Raw genomic sequence first — 17,977 nt, 5'->3', positions numbered from 1 at the left:
TCAACTTTCAAATTTCACTTCTGACCCCAATCGTCCTTCAAGATCTTTGGTGGTCATAAAATCTTCTGCAATACTGAACTACCAGTTGTAATGTTTGCCCAATTAATTCACTATTATGATATAACCATTTCCCACAGCTAATATACCGTATAATTTTGGAAATTGTAAATTCTTATTAGAGTTCCCCTACCTTTTTTGAAGAGTATATATCAGATATTGTGTTAAATATATATATTTTTTTATTATTGCTATTTTTAATTATTATTAGGTAATTACAGAAAAAGAAAGTAGAATTCCTAATATTGGGACTATCAATGAACAATACCCAGTGTTACGCAGGTGCCGAATTTCTTCAGAATTCAGGAATAGGTCCATTCAGCAATCATTTTCACATGTAACAAATTGTCAAAAATCACCAAATGCAATTTGAAACATTGTCACGGATAATTTCAACCAAAATGAATCATTCACATTCCTGTGTAGTGCAATTACAATATTAAAATTAGCTTGAAAATTCTAATTTCAAAAATCAAAGTTTATAATGTTTCTGAATACAAGTTTGACATAATCTTTTTTTAATGATTTTGCTATAATATTTATTCACAAATCTGCCAGTTCATGTTGCTGTTGCTAAACAGGTTGGAAAAAAGAATCAATTATTGTTTTGATTGGTATAGTTAAGGCATTTTCAACCAATTGGAGAAAATATATTTGTACGGTCCTCAGTTTCACAGAGATACTTTCTCAAGCATCTAAAAATAAGCCGGGAACAGGCAAACTTCATTACACTGATTACATTTTGACACTCAAATATTCTTACTGCACTGAAGTGTAGACTGGGGGCAGTTGAGTAAGTTGGATGACCCCCCAACATACATTGAGGCTAAAAAAAAAATTTGTTTACAGTGCAATATTAGGCTATTCAAATGTAGTGTCCAGGGAAAATGTAGATAAAAAGGTCCTCTAGGTTCGTATTTGAAACTCACCCCAGATCCAGATCACACTGCCTTTCTGCTGCATCACAGATTAATTATGGTACATTGACTTGACGTAACCTTTTAGGTGCCCATATACCCCTATGGTTTTGGGCACATCCTTCCAGGGTCGAACCTCTGGCAGGGCCAGTGATGCGGCCCTGAACGGAAGGATAATTTGAAGGGGATCATTTAAAATAAATTTATAAAATGCGGGGAAAGGAAAACATTAAAAAGAAAAATATATTTGAAGGTGCCATCTAAAATTAATATGATGGATATTTCAAAATATTCAATTCATTAGGTGCCAATTTTGATCGGGCGATCCAAAAGATTAAAAAATAATAATAAACCTAAATTACTCAATTTAATTTTGATGCTATCATGTATTTAAGCCCTAGGAGGCAAAAGGTTATGATAAACTATATTAAATTTTATTATTCTCATATTGGCTGACAAATATTAGAAAGAAATTATCTTATTTCAGACTTCGGCGTGGCCAGGAGGGGTTAAGGAGAAGGGGGAGGTCTTGCCAAAAAGAATTCTCCCTACTGCCTAAACCGCCTACACCCTTACACCGTAACCATCCTACCCCACCCCGATCACCCCTCACCCCCCCCACATACAGTACATTGTCTAGGATAATGCTTAATATAGCTACTTGGTTTGACTGAGCAACTTGAGACATAACAAGCACCTTGCATTCTCGATTGGATTGTAATTACCTTTTCTATACTTCACGATGGTGATTGATTAATGTTAATCATGAGATAACCACCGGTGAAACGGTGTACTGGGATGAGGTTACTCATCCATTTGTTCTCACTCTAGACCCAAGACTGCCTGGATGCTATAACAAAGTGCTGTGAGACCGGGGACGGGAATTTACTCGAACTCTCCATCAACGCATCCAGAGCCCGGGCCACCGTTGGGGAAATTACCGACGCAATGGAGAAGGTAACTTTATCATATCTGTCATCTTTCATCTAGCTTGAGTCACCTCTCACCCTCCTCTTATTGATATGTTGTAGGGGAGGACTAGAGAGGACTGTGTGTGGTACTGGTTAACAGCATGTAAGTTTAATAGCATGTAAGTTTAATGTCATGACTGGACTCGGGAATAATCAAACTAAAGCTCTGTGGCATCAGATTTAGGAAAAAATGTGTATTTTAGACAGAGTAGCTGGCTACCATTTGGTCGTTGACGATTGCCAAAGTATTACACACAGTCCTCCCTACTCCTACAATATATCAATAAGGGGAGGGCTAGTAGAGGTTACATAAGCTACTTTTCATCTTGTGTGAAATATCTGGATTAGTGCAAGCTGTGAATTATTATTTTGAGTAATATTGTTAAATATTACTTCAACTAATGTTGTACTTTTTGAGACTAGTGTAAACATAATTTTGTATAATGGTATTGTGAAATACCTGGATTAATACCGTACTGTGAAATACTATTTGGACTAGTGTAAACAAAATGGTGTCCATTGTGAGAATGTAAGCATAATTCAGTATAATGTGAAATATTATTTAGTGAGACATTATTGCCATTGTTATATAGACAGATTCATTCATATACTCACCTTTGTTTGACACCCAATAGCAGATGTGCTTGGGTGTTGTTAAACATTCATTCATGCCTCTGATAACTGCTTTGGAATAACATTATCACACACCATAATAGGCTCACCTGTAAGCGTATTCATTTGATGAATTTTATTTCTATATTGATGTCGTTCATCACTTCATTTTTGCATTTACCATAGTTTGACACCTCCAATAGCCGATGTATTTATCATGCTGGGGTGTCGTTAAACATTCATTTACCATAGTTTGACACCCAATAGCCGATGTATTGTTTGTGCTGGGGTATCGTTAAACATTCATTTACCATAGTTTGACACCCAATAGACGATGTATTTATCATGCTGGGGTATCGTTAAACATTCATTTACCATAGTTTGACACCCCCAATAGCCGATGTATTTATCATGCTGGGGTATCGTTAAACATTCATTTACCATAGTTTGACACCCAATAGACGATGTATTTATCATGCTGGGGTGTCGTTAAACATTCATTTACCATAGTTTGACACCCCCAATAGCCGATGTATTTATCATGCTGGGGTGTCGTTAAACATTCATTTACCATAGTTTGACACCCCCAATAGCCGATGTATTTATCATGCTGGGGTGTCCTTAAACATTCATTTACCATAGTTTGACACCCAATAGCCGATGTATTTATCATGCAGGGGTGTCGTTAAACATTCATTTATCATAGTTTGACACCCAATAGCCGATGTATTTATCATGCTGGGGTGTCGTTAAACATTCATTTACCATAGTTTGACACGCAATAGACGATGTATTTATCATGCTGGGGTGTCGTTAAACATTCATTTATCATAGTTTGACACCCAATAGACGATGTATTTATCATGCTGGGGTGTCGTTAAACATTCATTTACCATAGTTTGACACCCCCAATAGCCGATGTATTTATCATGCTGGGGTGTCGTTAAACATTCATTTACCATAGTTTGACACCCCCAATAGCCGATGTATTTATCATGCTGGGGTGTCGTTAAACATTCATTTACCATAGTTTGACACCCAATAGCCGATGTATTTATCATGCAGGGGTGTCGTTAAACATTCATTTACCATAGTTTGACACCCAATAGCCGATGTATTTATCATGCAGGGGTGTCGTTAAACATTCATTTACTATAGTTTGACACGCAATAGACGATGTATTTATCATGCTGGGGTGTCGTTAAACATTCATTTATCATAGTTTGACACCCAATAGACGATGTATTTATCATGCTGGGGTGTCGTTAAACATTCATTTATCATAGTTTGACACCCCCAATAGCCGATGTATTTATCATGCTGGGGTGTCGTTAAACATTCATTTACCATAGTTTGACACCCAATAGCCGATGTATTTATCATGCAGGGGTGTCGTTAAACATTCATTTATCATAGTTTGACACCCAATAGCCGATGTATTTATCATGCTGGGGTGTCGTTAAACATTCATTTACCATAGTTTGACACCCAATAGACGATGTATTTATCATGCTGGGGTGTCGTTAAACATTCATTTACCATAGTTTGACACCCCCAATAGCCGATGTATTTATCATGCTGGGGTGTCGTTAAACATTCATTTACCATAGTTTGACACCCCCAATAGCCGATGTATTTATCATGCTGGGGTGTCATTAAACATTCATTTACCATAGTTTGACACCCAATAGCCGATGTATTTATCATGCTGGGGAATTGTTAAACATTCATTTACCATAGTTTGACACCCAATAGCCGATGTATTTATCATGCTGGGGTGTCGTTAAACATTCATTTATCATAGTTTGACACCCAATAGACGATGTATTTATCATGCTGGGGTGTCGTTAAACATTCATTTACCATAGTTTGACACCCCCAATAGCCGATGTATTTATCATGCTGGGGTGTCGTTAAACATTCATTTACCATAGTTTGACACCCCCAATAGCCGATGTATTTATCATGCTGGGGTGTCGTTAAACATTCATTTACCATAGTTTGACACCCCCAATAGCCGATGTATTTATCATGCTGGGGTGTCGTTAAACATTCATTTACCATAGTTTGACACCCAATAGCCGATGTATTTATCATGCAGGGGTGTCGTTAAACATTCATTTACCATAGTTTGACACCCAATAGCCGATGTATTTATCATGCAGGGGTGTCGTTAAACATTCATTTACTATAGTTTGACACGCAATAGACGATGTATTTATCATGCTGGGGTGTCGTTAAACATTCATTTATCATAGTTTGACACCCAATAGACGATGTATTTATCATGCTGGGGTGTCGTTAAACATTCATTTATCATAGTTTGACACCCCCAATAGCCGATATATTTATCATGCTGGGGTGTCGTTAAACATTCATTTACCATAGTTTGACACCCCCAATAGCCGATGTATTTATCATGCTGGGGTGTCGTTAAACATTCATTTACCATAGTTTGACACCCAATAGCCGATGTATTTATCATGCAGGGGTGTCGTTAAACATTCATTTATCATAGTTTGACACCCAATAGCCGATGTATTTATCATGCTGGGGTGTCGTTAAACATTCATTTACCATAGTTTGACACCCAATAGCCGATGTATTTATCATGCTGGGGTGTCGTTAAACATTCATTTACCATAGTTTGACACCCCCAATAGCCGATGTATTTATCATGCTGGGGTGTCGTTAAACATTCATTTACCATAGTTTGACACCCAATAGCCGATGTATTTATCATGCTGGGGTGTCGTTAAACATTCATTTACCATAGTTTGACACCCAATAGCCGATGTATTTATCATGCTGGGGTATCGTTAAACATTCATTTACCATAGTTTGACACCCAATAGCCGATGTATTTATCATGCTGGGGTATCGTTAAACATTCATTTACCATAGTTTGACACCCAATAGCCGATGTATTTATCATGCTGGGGTGTCGTTAAACATTCATTTATCATAGTTTGACACCCAATAGCCGATGTATTGTTTGTGCTGGGGTATCGTTAAACATTCATTTACCATAGTTTGACACCCAATAGACGATGTATTTATCATGCTGGGGTATCGTTAAACATTCATTTACCATAGTTTGACACCCAATAGCCGATGTATTTATCATGCTGGGGTATCGTTCAACATTCATTTACCATAGTTTGACACCCAATAGCCGATGTATTTTTCATGCTGGGGTATCGTTAAACATTCATTTATCATAGTTTGACACCCCCAATAGCCGATGTATTTATCATGCTGGGGTGTCGTTAAACATTCATTTACCATAGTTTGACACCCAATAGACGATGTATTTATCATGCTGGGGTGTCGTTAAACATTCATTTACCATAGTTTGACACCCAATAGCCGATGTATTTATCATGCTGGGGTGTCGTTAAACATTCATTTACCATAGTTTGACACCCAATAGACGATGTATTTATCATGCTGGGGTGTCGTTAAACATTCATTTACCATAGTTTGACACCCCCAATAGCCGATGTATTTATCATGCTGGGGTGTCGTTAAACATTCATTTACCATAGTTTGACACCCCCAATAGCCGATGTATTTATCATGCTGGGGTGTCGTTAAACATTCATTTACCATAGTTTGACACCCAATAGCCGATGTATTTATCATGCTGGGGAATTGTTAAACATTCATTTACCATAGTTTGACACCCAATAGCCGATGTATTTATCATGCTGGGGTATCGTTAAACATTCATTTATCATAGTTTGACACCCAATAGACGATGTATTTATCATGCTGGGGTGTCGTTAAACATTCATTTATCATAGTTTGACACCCAATAGCCGATGTATTGTTTGTGCTGGGGTATCGTTAAACATTCATTTACCATAGTTTGACACCCAATAGCCGATGTATTTATCATGCTGGGGTATCGTTAAACATTCATTTACCATAGTTTGACACCCAATAGCCGATGTATTTATCATGCTGGGGTGTCGTTAAACATTCATTTACCATAGTTTGACACCCAATAGACGATGTATTTATCATGCTGGGGTGTCGTTAAACATTCATTTACCATAGTTTGACACCCAATAGCCGATGTATTTATCATGCTGGGGTATCGTTCAACATTCATTTACCATAGTTTGACACCCAATAGCCGATGTATTTTTCATGCTGGGGTATCGTTAAACATTCATTTATCATAGTTTGACACCCCCAATAGCCGATGTATTTTTCATGCTGGGGTGTCGTTAAACATTCATTTACCATAGTTTGACACCCAATAGCCGATGTATTTATCATGCTGGGGTATCGTTCAACATTCATTTACCATAGTTTGACACCCAATAGCCGATGTATTTTTCATGCTGGGGTATCGTTAAACATTCATTTATCATAGTTTGACACCCCCAATAGCCGATGTATTTATCATGCTGGGGTATCGTTAAACATTCATTTACCATAGTTTGACACCCAATAGCCGATGTATTTTTCATGCTGGGGTATCGTTAAACATTCATTTATCATAGTTTGACACCCCCAATAGCCGATGTATTTATCATGCTGGGGTATCGTTAAACATTCATTTACCATAGTTTGACACCCAATAGCCGATGTATTTTTCATGCTGGGGTATCGTTAAACATTCATTTATCATAGTTTGACACCCCCAATAGCCGATGTATTTATCATGCTGGGGTGTCGTTAAACATTCATTTACCATAGTTTGACACCCAATAGCCGATGTATTTATCATGCTGGGGTGTCGTTAAACATTCATTTACCATAGTTTGACACCCAATAGCCGATGTATTTATCATGCTGGGGTGTCGTTAAACATTCATTTATCATAGTTTGACACCCCCAATAGCCGATGTATTTATCATGCTGGGGTGTCGTTAAACATTCATTTACCATAGTTTGACACCCAATAGCCGATGTATTTATCATGCTGGGGTGTCGTTAAACATTCATTTACCATAGTTTGACACCCCCAATAGCCGATGTATTTATCATGCTGGGGTGTCGTTAAACATTCATTTACCATAGTTTGACACCCCCAATAGCCGATGTATTTATCATGCTGGGGTGTCGTTAAACATTCATTTACCATAGTTTGACACCCAATAGCCGATGTATTTATCATGCTGGGGTGTCGTTAAACATTCATTTACCATAGTTTGACACCCCCAATAGCCGATGTATTTTTCATGCTGGGGTGTCGTTAAACATTCATTTACCATAGTTTGACACCCAATAGCCGATGTATTTATCATGCTGGGGAATTGTTAAACATTCATTTACCATAGTTTGACACCCAATAGCCGATGTATTTATCATGCTGGGGTGTCGTTAAACATTCATTTATCATAGTTTGACACCCCCAATAGCCGATGTATTTATCATGCTGGGGTGTCGTTAAACATTCATTTACCATAGTTTGACACCCAATAGCCGATGTATTTTTCATGCTGGGGTATCGTTAAACATTCATTTACCATAGTTTGACACCCCCAATAGCCGATGTATTTATCATGCTGGGGTGTCGTTAAACATTCATTTACCATAGTTTGACACCCAATAGCCGATGTATTTATCATGCTGGGGTATCGTTCAACATTCATTTACCATAGTTTGACACCCAATAGCCGATGTATTTTTCATGCTGGGGTGTCGTTAAACATTCATTTACCATAGTTTGACACCCCCAATAGCCGATGTATTTATCATGCTGGGGTGTCGTTAAACATTCATTTACCATAGTTTGACACCCCCAATAGCCGATGTATTTATCATGCTGGGGTGTCGTTAAACATTCATTTACCATAGTTTGACACCCAATAGCCGATGTATTTATCATGCTGGGGTGTCGTTAAACATTCATTTACCATAGTTTGACACCCAATAGCCGATGTATTTATCATGCTGGGGTGTCGTTAAACATTCATTTACCATAGTTTGACACCCCCAATAGCCGATGTATTTATCATGCTGGGGTGTCGTTAAACATTCATTTACCATAGTTTGACACCCAATAGCCGATGTATTTATCATGCTGGGGTGTCGTTAAACATTCATTTACCATAGTTTGACACCCAATAGCCGATGTATTTATCATGCTGGGGTATCGTTAAACATTCATTTACCATAGTTTGACACCCAATAGCCGATGTATTTATCATGCTGGGGTATCGTTAAACATTCATTTATCATAGTTTGACACCCAATAGCCGATGTATTTATCATGCTGGGGTATCGTTAAACATTCATTTACCATAGTTTGACACCCAATAGCCGATGTATTTTTCATGCTGGGGTATCGTTAAACATTCATTTACCATAGTTTGACACCCAATAGCCGATGTATTTATCATGCTGGGGTATCGTTAAACATTCATTTACCATAGTTTGACACCCAATAGCCGATGTATTTATCATGCTGGGGTGTCGTTAAACATTCATTTACCATAGTTTGACACCCAATAGCCGATGTATTTATCATGCTGGGGTGTCGTTAAACATTCATTTACCATAGTTTGACACCCAATAGCCGATGTATTTTTCATGCTGGGGTATCGTTAAACATTCATTTACCATAGTTTGACACCCCCAATAGCCGATGTATTTTTCATGCTGGGGTGTCGTTAAACATTCATTTACCATAGTTTGACACCCCCAATAGCCGATGTATTTATCATGCAGGGGTGTCGTTAAACATTCATTTACCATAGTTTGACACCCAATAGCCGATGTATTTATCATGCTGGGGTGTCGTTAAACATTCATTTACCATAGTTTGACACACAATAGCCGATGTATTTTTCATGCTGGGGTATCGTTAAACATTCATTTACCATAGTTTGACACCCCCAATAGCCGATGTATTTATCATGCTGGGGTGTCGTTAAACATTCATTTACCATAGTTTGACACCCAATAGCCAATAGCCGATGTATTTATCATGCTGGGGTATCGTTAAACATTCATTTACCATAGTTTGACACGCAATAGCCGATGTATTTATCATGCTGGGGTATCGTTAAACATTCATTTACCATAGTTTGACACCCCCAATAGCCAATGTATTTTTCATGCTGGGGTATCGTTAAACATTCATTCATTCATTTATTGATGAACCTTGTCACTTTTTCTCAGGTATTTCAGCGTCACACTGCCACGTCCCGTCTAGCCAGTGGAGCCTACATGACAGAGTTTGGACAAGATCATGAAATTGATGCTGTTATGAAAAAAGTCCAGGTAACATCATCGCAATAGCCGATGTATTTTTCAAATGCAGTTTGACACCCAATAGCCGATGTATTATCATGCAGGGGTGTCGTTAAACGCTTTTTGCTCCACTGAGGGCTGTGAAACTAAATACTGAATAATAAAAACTGTGAGCTACAGTGTGTACTTAAGGCAAGGAACATTTTGTTTTCAAAATCTTGATTAGCGATATTTCTAGTCAACTGAAAATTTATTAGTAACTACTAATTAATGTTTTAAAATTGTGTTTTGATCTCTTAAACTTGCGTAGCAAATCGTGACATGATACTGAACAAAATGTTTTCTTATAAGGGTATTTAGGAAAAAAATTTCATTAAATATTTTAAATTCTTGTACCTTCTGGGACATTTTAAATATGGCTTTTTCTTATGTTATAAGAGGGTTGTGTAAAAGTGGTGGAGTCATAGTCTGATCAACCACCTTGATCATGCATGTACTTTTGTTGTGTATCAAAGGCAATGGTATGTGTTATCCTGTCTGGAAAAGAGCAAATGAAGAGCAGCATATGTAACAGTAATATTTGTTTTCTTTCAGTCTACAGAGGTGGGGGGGGGGGGGCGCAGGACGTAGCCCAGTGGTAATGCACTCGCCGTATGGTTGGTCTGGGATTGATCCCATTGGTGGGCCTATTGGGTTACTTCTCGCACTAGCCAGTGCATCATGATTGGTATGTCAAAGGCCGTGGTATGTGCTGTCCTGTCTGAGATGGTGCCTATAAAAGATCTCTTACTACTAATAGAAAAATGTAATGGGTTTCCTCTCTAAGACTATATGTTAAAATTACCAAATGTTTGACATCCAATAGCCAATGATTAATAAATCAATGTTTTATATAATGACACCACTAGAGCACAAACGTGTTAAGAAAACCTAACAATCATTGCTTATACCATGTGCTGAGGTAAAATTCAACAAATGGTAATTTTCTTTCCAGTTATTTTATTTTATTTTCTCTGAACCAGGCATTCATGGAGTCTGAGGGGAGACGACCACGGATCCTGGTCGCCAAAGTTGGACAGGACGGTCACGACCGTGGTGGAAAGGTCATCGCTACTGGTTTTGCCGACCTGGGCTTCGATGTTGATATTGGTCCACTGTTTGCGGTATGTTCAGAATGAGATCGATTTATAACATAGTTCAACTTGAGATTGATTTATAACATAGTTCAACTTGAGATCGATTGATAACATAGTTCAACTTGAGATTGATTTATATAACATAATATTTGTAGAATCCTTGCAAGTGTTTGGTGCTTAATTACACATTAGTCAAAGTTAACAAAAAGGGCAGGACGTACACCAGTGGAAAAGTGTTTGCTTGATGCGTGGTCGGTCTAGGATCGATCCCCGTCGGTGGACCTATTGGGCTATTTCTAGTTCCAGCCAGTGCTCCACAACTGGTGTAACAAAGGCCGTGGTATGTACTATCCTGTCTGTGGGATGGTGCATATAAAAGATTCCTTGCTGCTAATCGAAAAGAGTAGCCCATGAAGTGGCAACAGCGGGTTTCCTCTCTCAATATCTGTGCGGTCCTTAACTATATGTCTGCCGCCATATAACCATAAATAAAATGTGTTGAGTGCATCATTAAATAAAAAAAAATATTCCTTCAAAGTTAACCAAATATTTTTTAAATAACTGGTTGCTGCAGCATTGCTTGATATCTAGTTGATTCAATAAATAAGAAAATATTCCATTAGGCAAAAACAATAGCCTTAGCTATAGAGAAAAAGAGAAGGAAAGCATTTAGGGTACTGAGGGGATACCATGGTCAGTGAGGAGGGACCAAGGCAGATAAAAAGACATTAAAAAAAAGAACATATATATCCCCTCTTTTGTGCAATGCATGTTTTTCAAAAAGATAAAAGAAAAAATGCATCATTGCATCAATTCTGTAACTTTGCAGACTAATTTTTTTTATTTTGTCTTTTTTGTCAGGGTTTGTTTGTTTTTTTTGCGGGGAAGGGGGGTGCTAATAATATTTCTTTTTACTAAATTTAATTGTGAGACATTTGTAAAAAATTATTTTTATTGAACATCAGTTTGCATCAAAGGATCATTTATCAATTAATCTATTCTAATTCAATCTACATATATATTGGTAAATTTGATTAGTTAATCAAATCCACTTGCAACCTTACTGTGTTGGAAATATTTGGTATACAGAAAGTGCCTATTTACATATTCATATGCTGTTTTATTGGGCATACTTACTTTTAAAATATCACCTTTGAAACTTTTCTTCATGTAAAATGCAGCATTATTAGATTATGGTATGTAATTGCAGTGGGTTTTTTTTCTTGTATGTAAAACCACATCATTAAAAACTGTTTGTGTGTGTTATTAAATGATAATTGTTTCTTATTTGTCTCCCTCCCCCCCCCCCCCCCCCCCCCCCCCCCCCCCCCCCCCCATGTCTTCCACCAGACTCCGAAAGAAGCTGCCCAGCAGGCGATCGATGCCGATGTTCACATAGTTGGTGTCAGCACGCTGGCTGCCGGACACAAAACACTCGTGCCGGAACTCATCCAGGAACTCAACAATATGGGACGGTCGTAAGTACAATCGGGGTGTAGCCCAGTGGTAAAGCCCTCGCTCTATTGGTGGGCGGTCTGGGATCGATCCCCCTCGGTGGGCCCATTGGGCTATTTCTTGTTCCAGCCAGTGCACCACAACTGGTATATCAAAGGCCGTGGTATGTACTACCCTGTCTGTGAGATGGTGCATATAAAAGATCCCTTGCTACTAATCGAAAAAGAGTAGCCCATGAAGTGGCGACAGCGGGTTTCCTCTCTCAATATCTATGTGGTCCTTAACCATATGTCCGACGCCATATAACCGTAAATAAAATGTGTTGAGTGTGTCATTAAATAAAACATTTCTTTTTTTCTTTCTTTTCACCAGTTTTATTCCTGGGTCCCATATTTTCGAAGCTAATTTTGCACTACGATATTGTAAAACGGCTGTAGGCTATGGCGAGTGTCGTAGTGATACAATAGCTTATGGCAGATTTATGTTATCGTAGCACTTCGATAGCTTCGGAAATCTGTAACCTGGTAGGAAAATACCAAACAGTGACATATACATCTATATCTAATATTGTCATGTGTGTTTTACCCTTATTCGTAACCAATATTTTCTACAAACAGAACTGTTAGGCATGTTATTGTTTGGTAGTCATTCAAGTCATAGTTTGTAATGTTTGGTTAAACTTATCATGTCAGAATTATCAAATCGGTGCACTAGATCTGGTATATCAAAGGTGCTATCCTGTCTGTGGAATGGTGCATATAAAAGATCCCTTGCTACTAATGAAAAAATGTAACAGGTTTCCTCTGTAAGACTATGACAGAATTAACAAATGTTTGACATCCAACAGACGATAATTACAAATCAGTGTGCTCTTGTGGTGTCGTTAAACAAAACAAACTTTTAACTTTATCCATGGGTATGATCATAAGGCATGTCTGGGTTTTAACTTTATCCATGGGTATGATCATACGGCATGTCTGGGTTTTAACTTTATCCATGGGTATGATCATAAGGCATGTCTGGGTTTTAACTTTATCCATGGGTATGATCATACGGCATGTCTGGGTTTTAACTTTATCCATGGGTATGATCATACGGCATGTCTGGGTTTTAACTATCCATGGGTATGATCACAAGGCATGTCTGGGTTTTAACTTTATCCATGGGTATGATCACAAGGCATGTCTGGGTTTTAACTTTATCCATGGGTATGATCATACGGCATGTCTGGGTTTTAACTTTATCCATGGGTATGATCATACGGCATGTCTGGGTTTTAACTTTATCCATGGGTATGATCACAAGGCATGTCTGGGTTTTAACTTTATCCATGGGTATGATCACAAGGCATGTCTGGGTTTTAACTTTATCCATGGGTATGATCACATGGCATGTCTGGGTTTTAATGTTATCCATGGGTATGATCTTAAGGCATGTCTGGGTTTTAACTTTATCCATGGGTATGATCATAAGGCATGTCTGGGTTTTAAAAGAAACAAATATTTGTTCACCTGACATTTCATTTAAAGTATGTCTATTTTGTAAACCTGTACCATAATTATGGTTGTGTCAAAGCTTAGCATTTCTCAACAAATGGGGGTGGGGCGTAGCTCAGTGGTACATCGCTCGTTTGTTGTGCTGTCAGTCTGGGATCTGTCCCTGTTGGTGGGCCCACTGGGATATTTCTCGTTCCAGCCAGTGCACCACGATTGGTATATCAAAGTCTGTGGGATGGTGCATATAAAAGATCCCTTGCTGCTAATTGAAAAGAGTAGCCCATAAGTGGTGACAGCGGGTTTCCTCTTAATATCTATGTGGTCCTTAACCATACAACATAAAGAGTGCGTCTTTAAATAAAACATTTCCTTTCCTTTCTCAACAAATGATGTATCTTTAATTCCAGTGATATTGTCGTCGTGGTTGGTGGTGTTATTCCTCCACAGGATTATAAGTTCTTGTATGATGCCGGTTGTGATGCCATCTTTGGACCTGGTGAGATATGAGTTATCATAAAGACAATTTCCATTCATACCTTTTGAAATCTGATTTTTAACTGTACAAATTTTGCAATTAACAATACTCCCAAGTATTTTATCCAAATTTAACAACTGAAAGACATAGAACTCCAGATTATTACTCTAAATCATAACTTGTTAAATCATTACATGTATATTAGTAAAAAAATATTAAATAAAAAATAGAATGCCAGTCTTCATCTTCAAATAATATTACAGATATTTACTCTGCTGGGACAGTTAATATATGATACATATTCACAAGTTCTAGCAGACAATTAAGGAATCCAGTGTATACTCTTTCATTTGTTATATGGCTTAAGTAGACTTTTTCCAGTCATTTGTAATCCATTATTACTATCAACCGTTTTAATTATTTGTTACAAGAATTTTAATCCACAATACTGCTTTTGAAAGTCCTAAACATTCCGACTCGAATCCACGATGCTGTTATAAAATTGCTAGACATTCTAACTAACTTTTATCAGGAGTAATCCATCATGTCTTCATTATTTATTACAGGGACCCGAATCCCAGATGCTGCTATGAAAGTGCTAGACATTCTTGAGACTGGAAAAGGGGCAGGAGTCAAACTTTCAATGAAATAAGTTTTCTATGCAGAACCCTGAAGTTAAAGACAGTTTCTTGTGTCAAACGATCCACTGATAATCTCATCAACTCATCTAAACTGTTTGACCAACATTGGAACAATAAAGATTGAAGATACTCGGAGGTCTTGGAAGTACTTGATGCTGCTGACGAAACTGTTCTGACATTATCTGGAGATGTGTCCAACACATTTTAAAAGACATCCATGTGTACAGTGAGAAATGTCATGTTTATTTTTAAAAGACATTTCAGCATAATTTCTTACCAAGATGACTTTTGAGATCATTGTTCACTGGAAATGATTTTAATGATGTAGAATTGTTTGAGGATGTATTTTAGGTTTTGGTGCTAACATTGCTGTGAATCTCCTACATTTTATGTCTAACAACTTCTATTAATAGAGATTATTATATGAGCTTGTGTGTCGTACCGATTTTACGAAACGAGTGCCAGAATTATTGTATTATTGAATCCCAACACGAGTTTCATAAAATTATTACAATTCACATGCGAGTGTAATAATTTCTTTATTATCCGCATTATTCAAAATATTATTTTCCTGAATAACAAACTAGGACCATGTCAAAACATTTCAGACGAAACAATGTCGTTTTTTGAAATGACATCATTTTGACAAGCGTTTACAGTGGGGAAGCCGCATTAAGTTGTGCACGTGAATTCATTATGACACACGTGGTTCATACTGGTTATATTTCCCTGAATATCTTGAACTATGTGGATAATAATTACTTTTATTACCCCAGGAGGCATTCTAATAACTGAAAGAATAAAAATCATAATTTCTCATCGGGAAATTATGATGTATTGGTGTAATATACAGTTTGGGGGCAGGATATAACTTGGTGGTAAAGAACTTGTCTGAGGTTTGAATGATAGTAGGATCAATGTTTGTGAATGGATCTCAGACAGGATAGTATATACCACGGCCTTTGTTACACCAGTCTTGGTACACTGGCTGGAACGAGAAATAGCCCAGTGGGGCCACCGATGGGGATCGATCCTAAACCGACCACGCATCAAGCGAGCATTTTACCACTGGGCTACATCCTACCCCTCCCGTCTATTTTTAAATAAAATGGTTCTGTGGTATCAAACAAAAACTGCCTTTTTGTGTTTAGTAAAAATTGCCATGCTTTTTAAGGTGAATATATACCGGTTGGGCCATCAGCTATTTTTGTTGAAAATCAGTTTTTACTATAGATGCAGATGTATATACAAAGGCTTGGTGTGATGTCTGACTACAATTGAACATGATTGGTTTTTGTATTCAGTCATAAGGATCAAAATCTTGCAACTGTTTTGACAAACAAATGGTGAAAAAGTTAATGAAATAAGTGATCTGGACCCTTATTTTCAAAGGCATCTTAGTGCTATCCTATCACAAAACATAGAACTCGCTCTGTTTTGAGCCAGTACCGGGCTGTGAACCATGTACCTACCAGCCTGTAGTCCGATGGCTTAACCACTGACCCACCTAGGCCGGTCACCTATTAGAACACAACAAGTAACAATCAAGGAACACCTAGAAGTAAACACCAAGGATCTAATGACAACGCTTGTCTTGTAATGAAGCAAGCACAACTTAACTAAATCACCAAAGTTCTACACAGACAATACTTACCTTGTAATGGAGCAAGCACAACTTAACTAAATCACCAAAGTTCTACACAGACAATACTTACCTTGTAATGGAGCAAGCACAACTTAACTAAATCACCAAAGTTCTACACAGACAATACTTACCTTGTAATGGAGCAAGCACAACTATGTGATGAACACAACCTTAATAACTACCAAAAGATCTACAAACAAAGTTTGCCATAGTACTAAGGTGTCAAACTATGGTAAATGCAAAACCAGGCAGGAGATATTACTAAGAATGAACTGTCATATGATGCAAACACCACCACCAAACCAAACATTTGTTTTGTAGACTTTACAATATAATACTGTCACTTGATAAAACTTCTCAAAAGAAAAAAATTGCAGGCCATCTGTCCAGAGACCTATGCATGTACGATTACACAGGGCTTCTAGATTATGGTAGCTCCACTCCCTTGGCTTGTGATATTCAATGTTGGGTTAGTAAATACTAATATTGCCATGCCCGATGGCTAGTGAAAACAAATAGTCCAATGTTGCAGTTAAATCTATTTTGTAAATATGAATAGCCTGCCCCCACCTCACCCACCCAATGTTAGTGTTTTAAGCTCTATCTCCCTCTTTAGGTGACATATCTGATTATTACTAAAGTTTAGTAAAATTGTATTAACTGAAAGTAAAGTAGGGCTAGTGAATTTTTAATTGTGACAAGTAAATTTTTAATATCACATTTCATAAAAATTCTAGAAGCCCTGAGTTACATGCATCTTATCTGCTATTTAGCTCATGAATTTGTCATATTTCATTTGGGAAGCTTTAGACGCATCTGTACAAATATTCTTTTCCGTGAAAGTCTACAGCTATATTGGGTTGATCATGCATATTTGTTGCCTATCGGGCCACCACTCCTTTAATTCAGAGATTAAAAACTGCCTTAATAATCTCACCGATCATATATACTGTTACATGTTTGGAAATAGTGCAATTTCTCCATAGACTTATTAGTAAGACTTTTACTATCTGATTATCATTGTTTATAATTAGTTTCTTTGTCAATACTGATTTTTGTAACTGTATTTTAACTGGGTTTACTATATTAAATTTTAAATATCATTTGGTGTGATTGTTTGTTGGTTTCACGCTTAAAAAGGTTATTTCTACCATAACAATACCGTAAGGACCTGCAGTCCAACATTCAAACGACTTTTGTAGCAAAGGCTGCTCGTCCAACATATTATTTTGATTATGGATAATTAGTATTATTTTGATTATAGATAATTATTGTGACCTTATCATCAATAATTTCTTACTAAAACATTCTCCATATGTGGTAGTGTGTGGAGAATGAAGGGTTAAGGGGTGTTCTCATT

The 17,977-nt window shown here is 37.4% G+C and overlaps 1 protein-coding gene across 1 annotated transcript in view; it reads left to right on the top strand.

Annotated features, from left to right (window-relative positions):
• Positions 1 to 17,154, top strand: part of LOC121382328 (methylmalonyl-CoA mutase, mitochondrial-like) — a 41,291-nt gene extending 24,137 nt beyond the window's left edge. Inside the window, 7 exon segments of the mRNA XM_041511910.1 lie at positions 1,806 to 1,931; positions 9,698 to 9,799; positions 10,792 to 10,932; positions 12,256 to 12,383; positions 14,264 to 14,352; positions 14,898 to 14,943; positions 14,945 to 17,154. Coding sequence (XP_041367844.1) covers positions 1,806 to 1,931; positions 9,698 to 9,799; positions 10,792 to 10,932; positions 12,256 to 12,383; positions 14,264 to 14,352; positions 14,898 to 14,943; positions 14,945 to 14,978 — 666 coding nt within the window. The 3' untranslated portion in view covers positions 14,979 to 17,154.
• Positions 17,155 to 17,977: the final 823 nt, after the last annotated feature.

Source organism: Gigantopelta aegis, chromosome 9 (genome assembly GCF_016097555.1).
Source record: "Gigantopelta aegis isolate Gae_Host chromosome 9, Gae_host_genome, whole genome shotgun sequence".
In the NCBI taxonomy this organism is placed as follows: Eukaryota; Metazoa; Mollusca; class Gastropoda; order Neomphalida; family Peltospiridae; genus Gigantopelta; species Gigantopelta aegis.
This window is presented reverse-complemented; position numbering and strand designations above follow the sequence as displayed.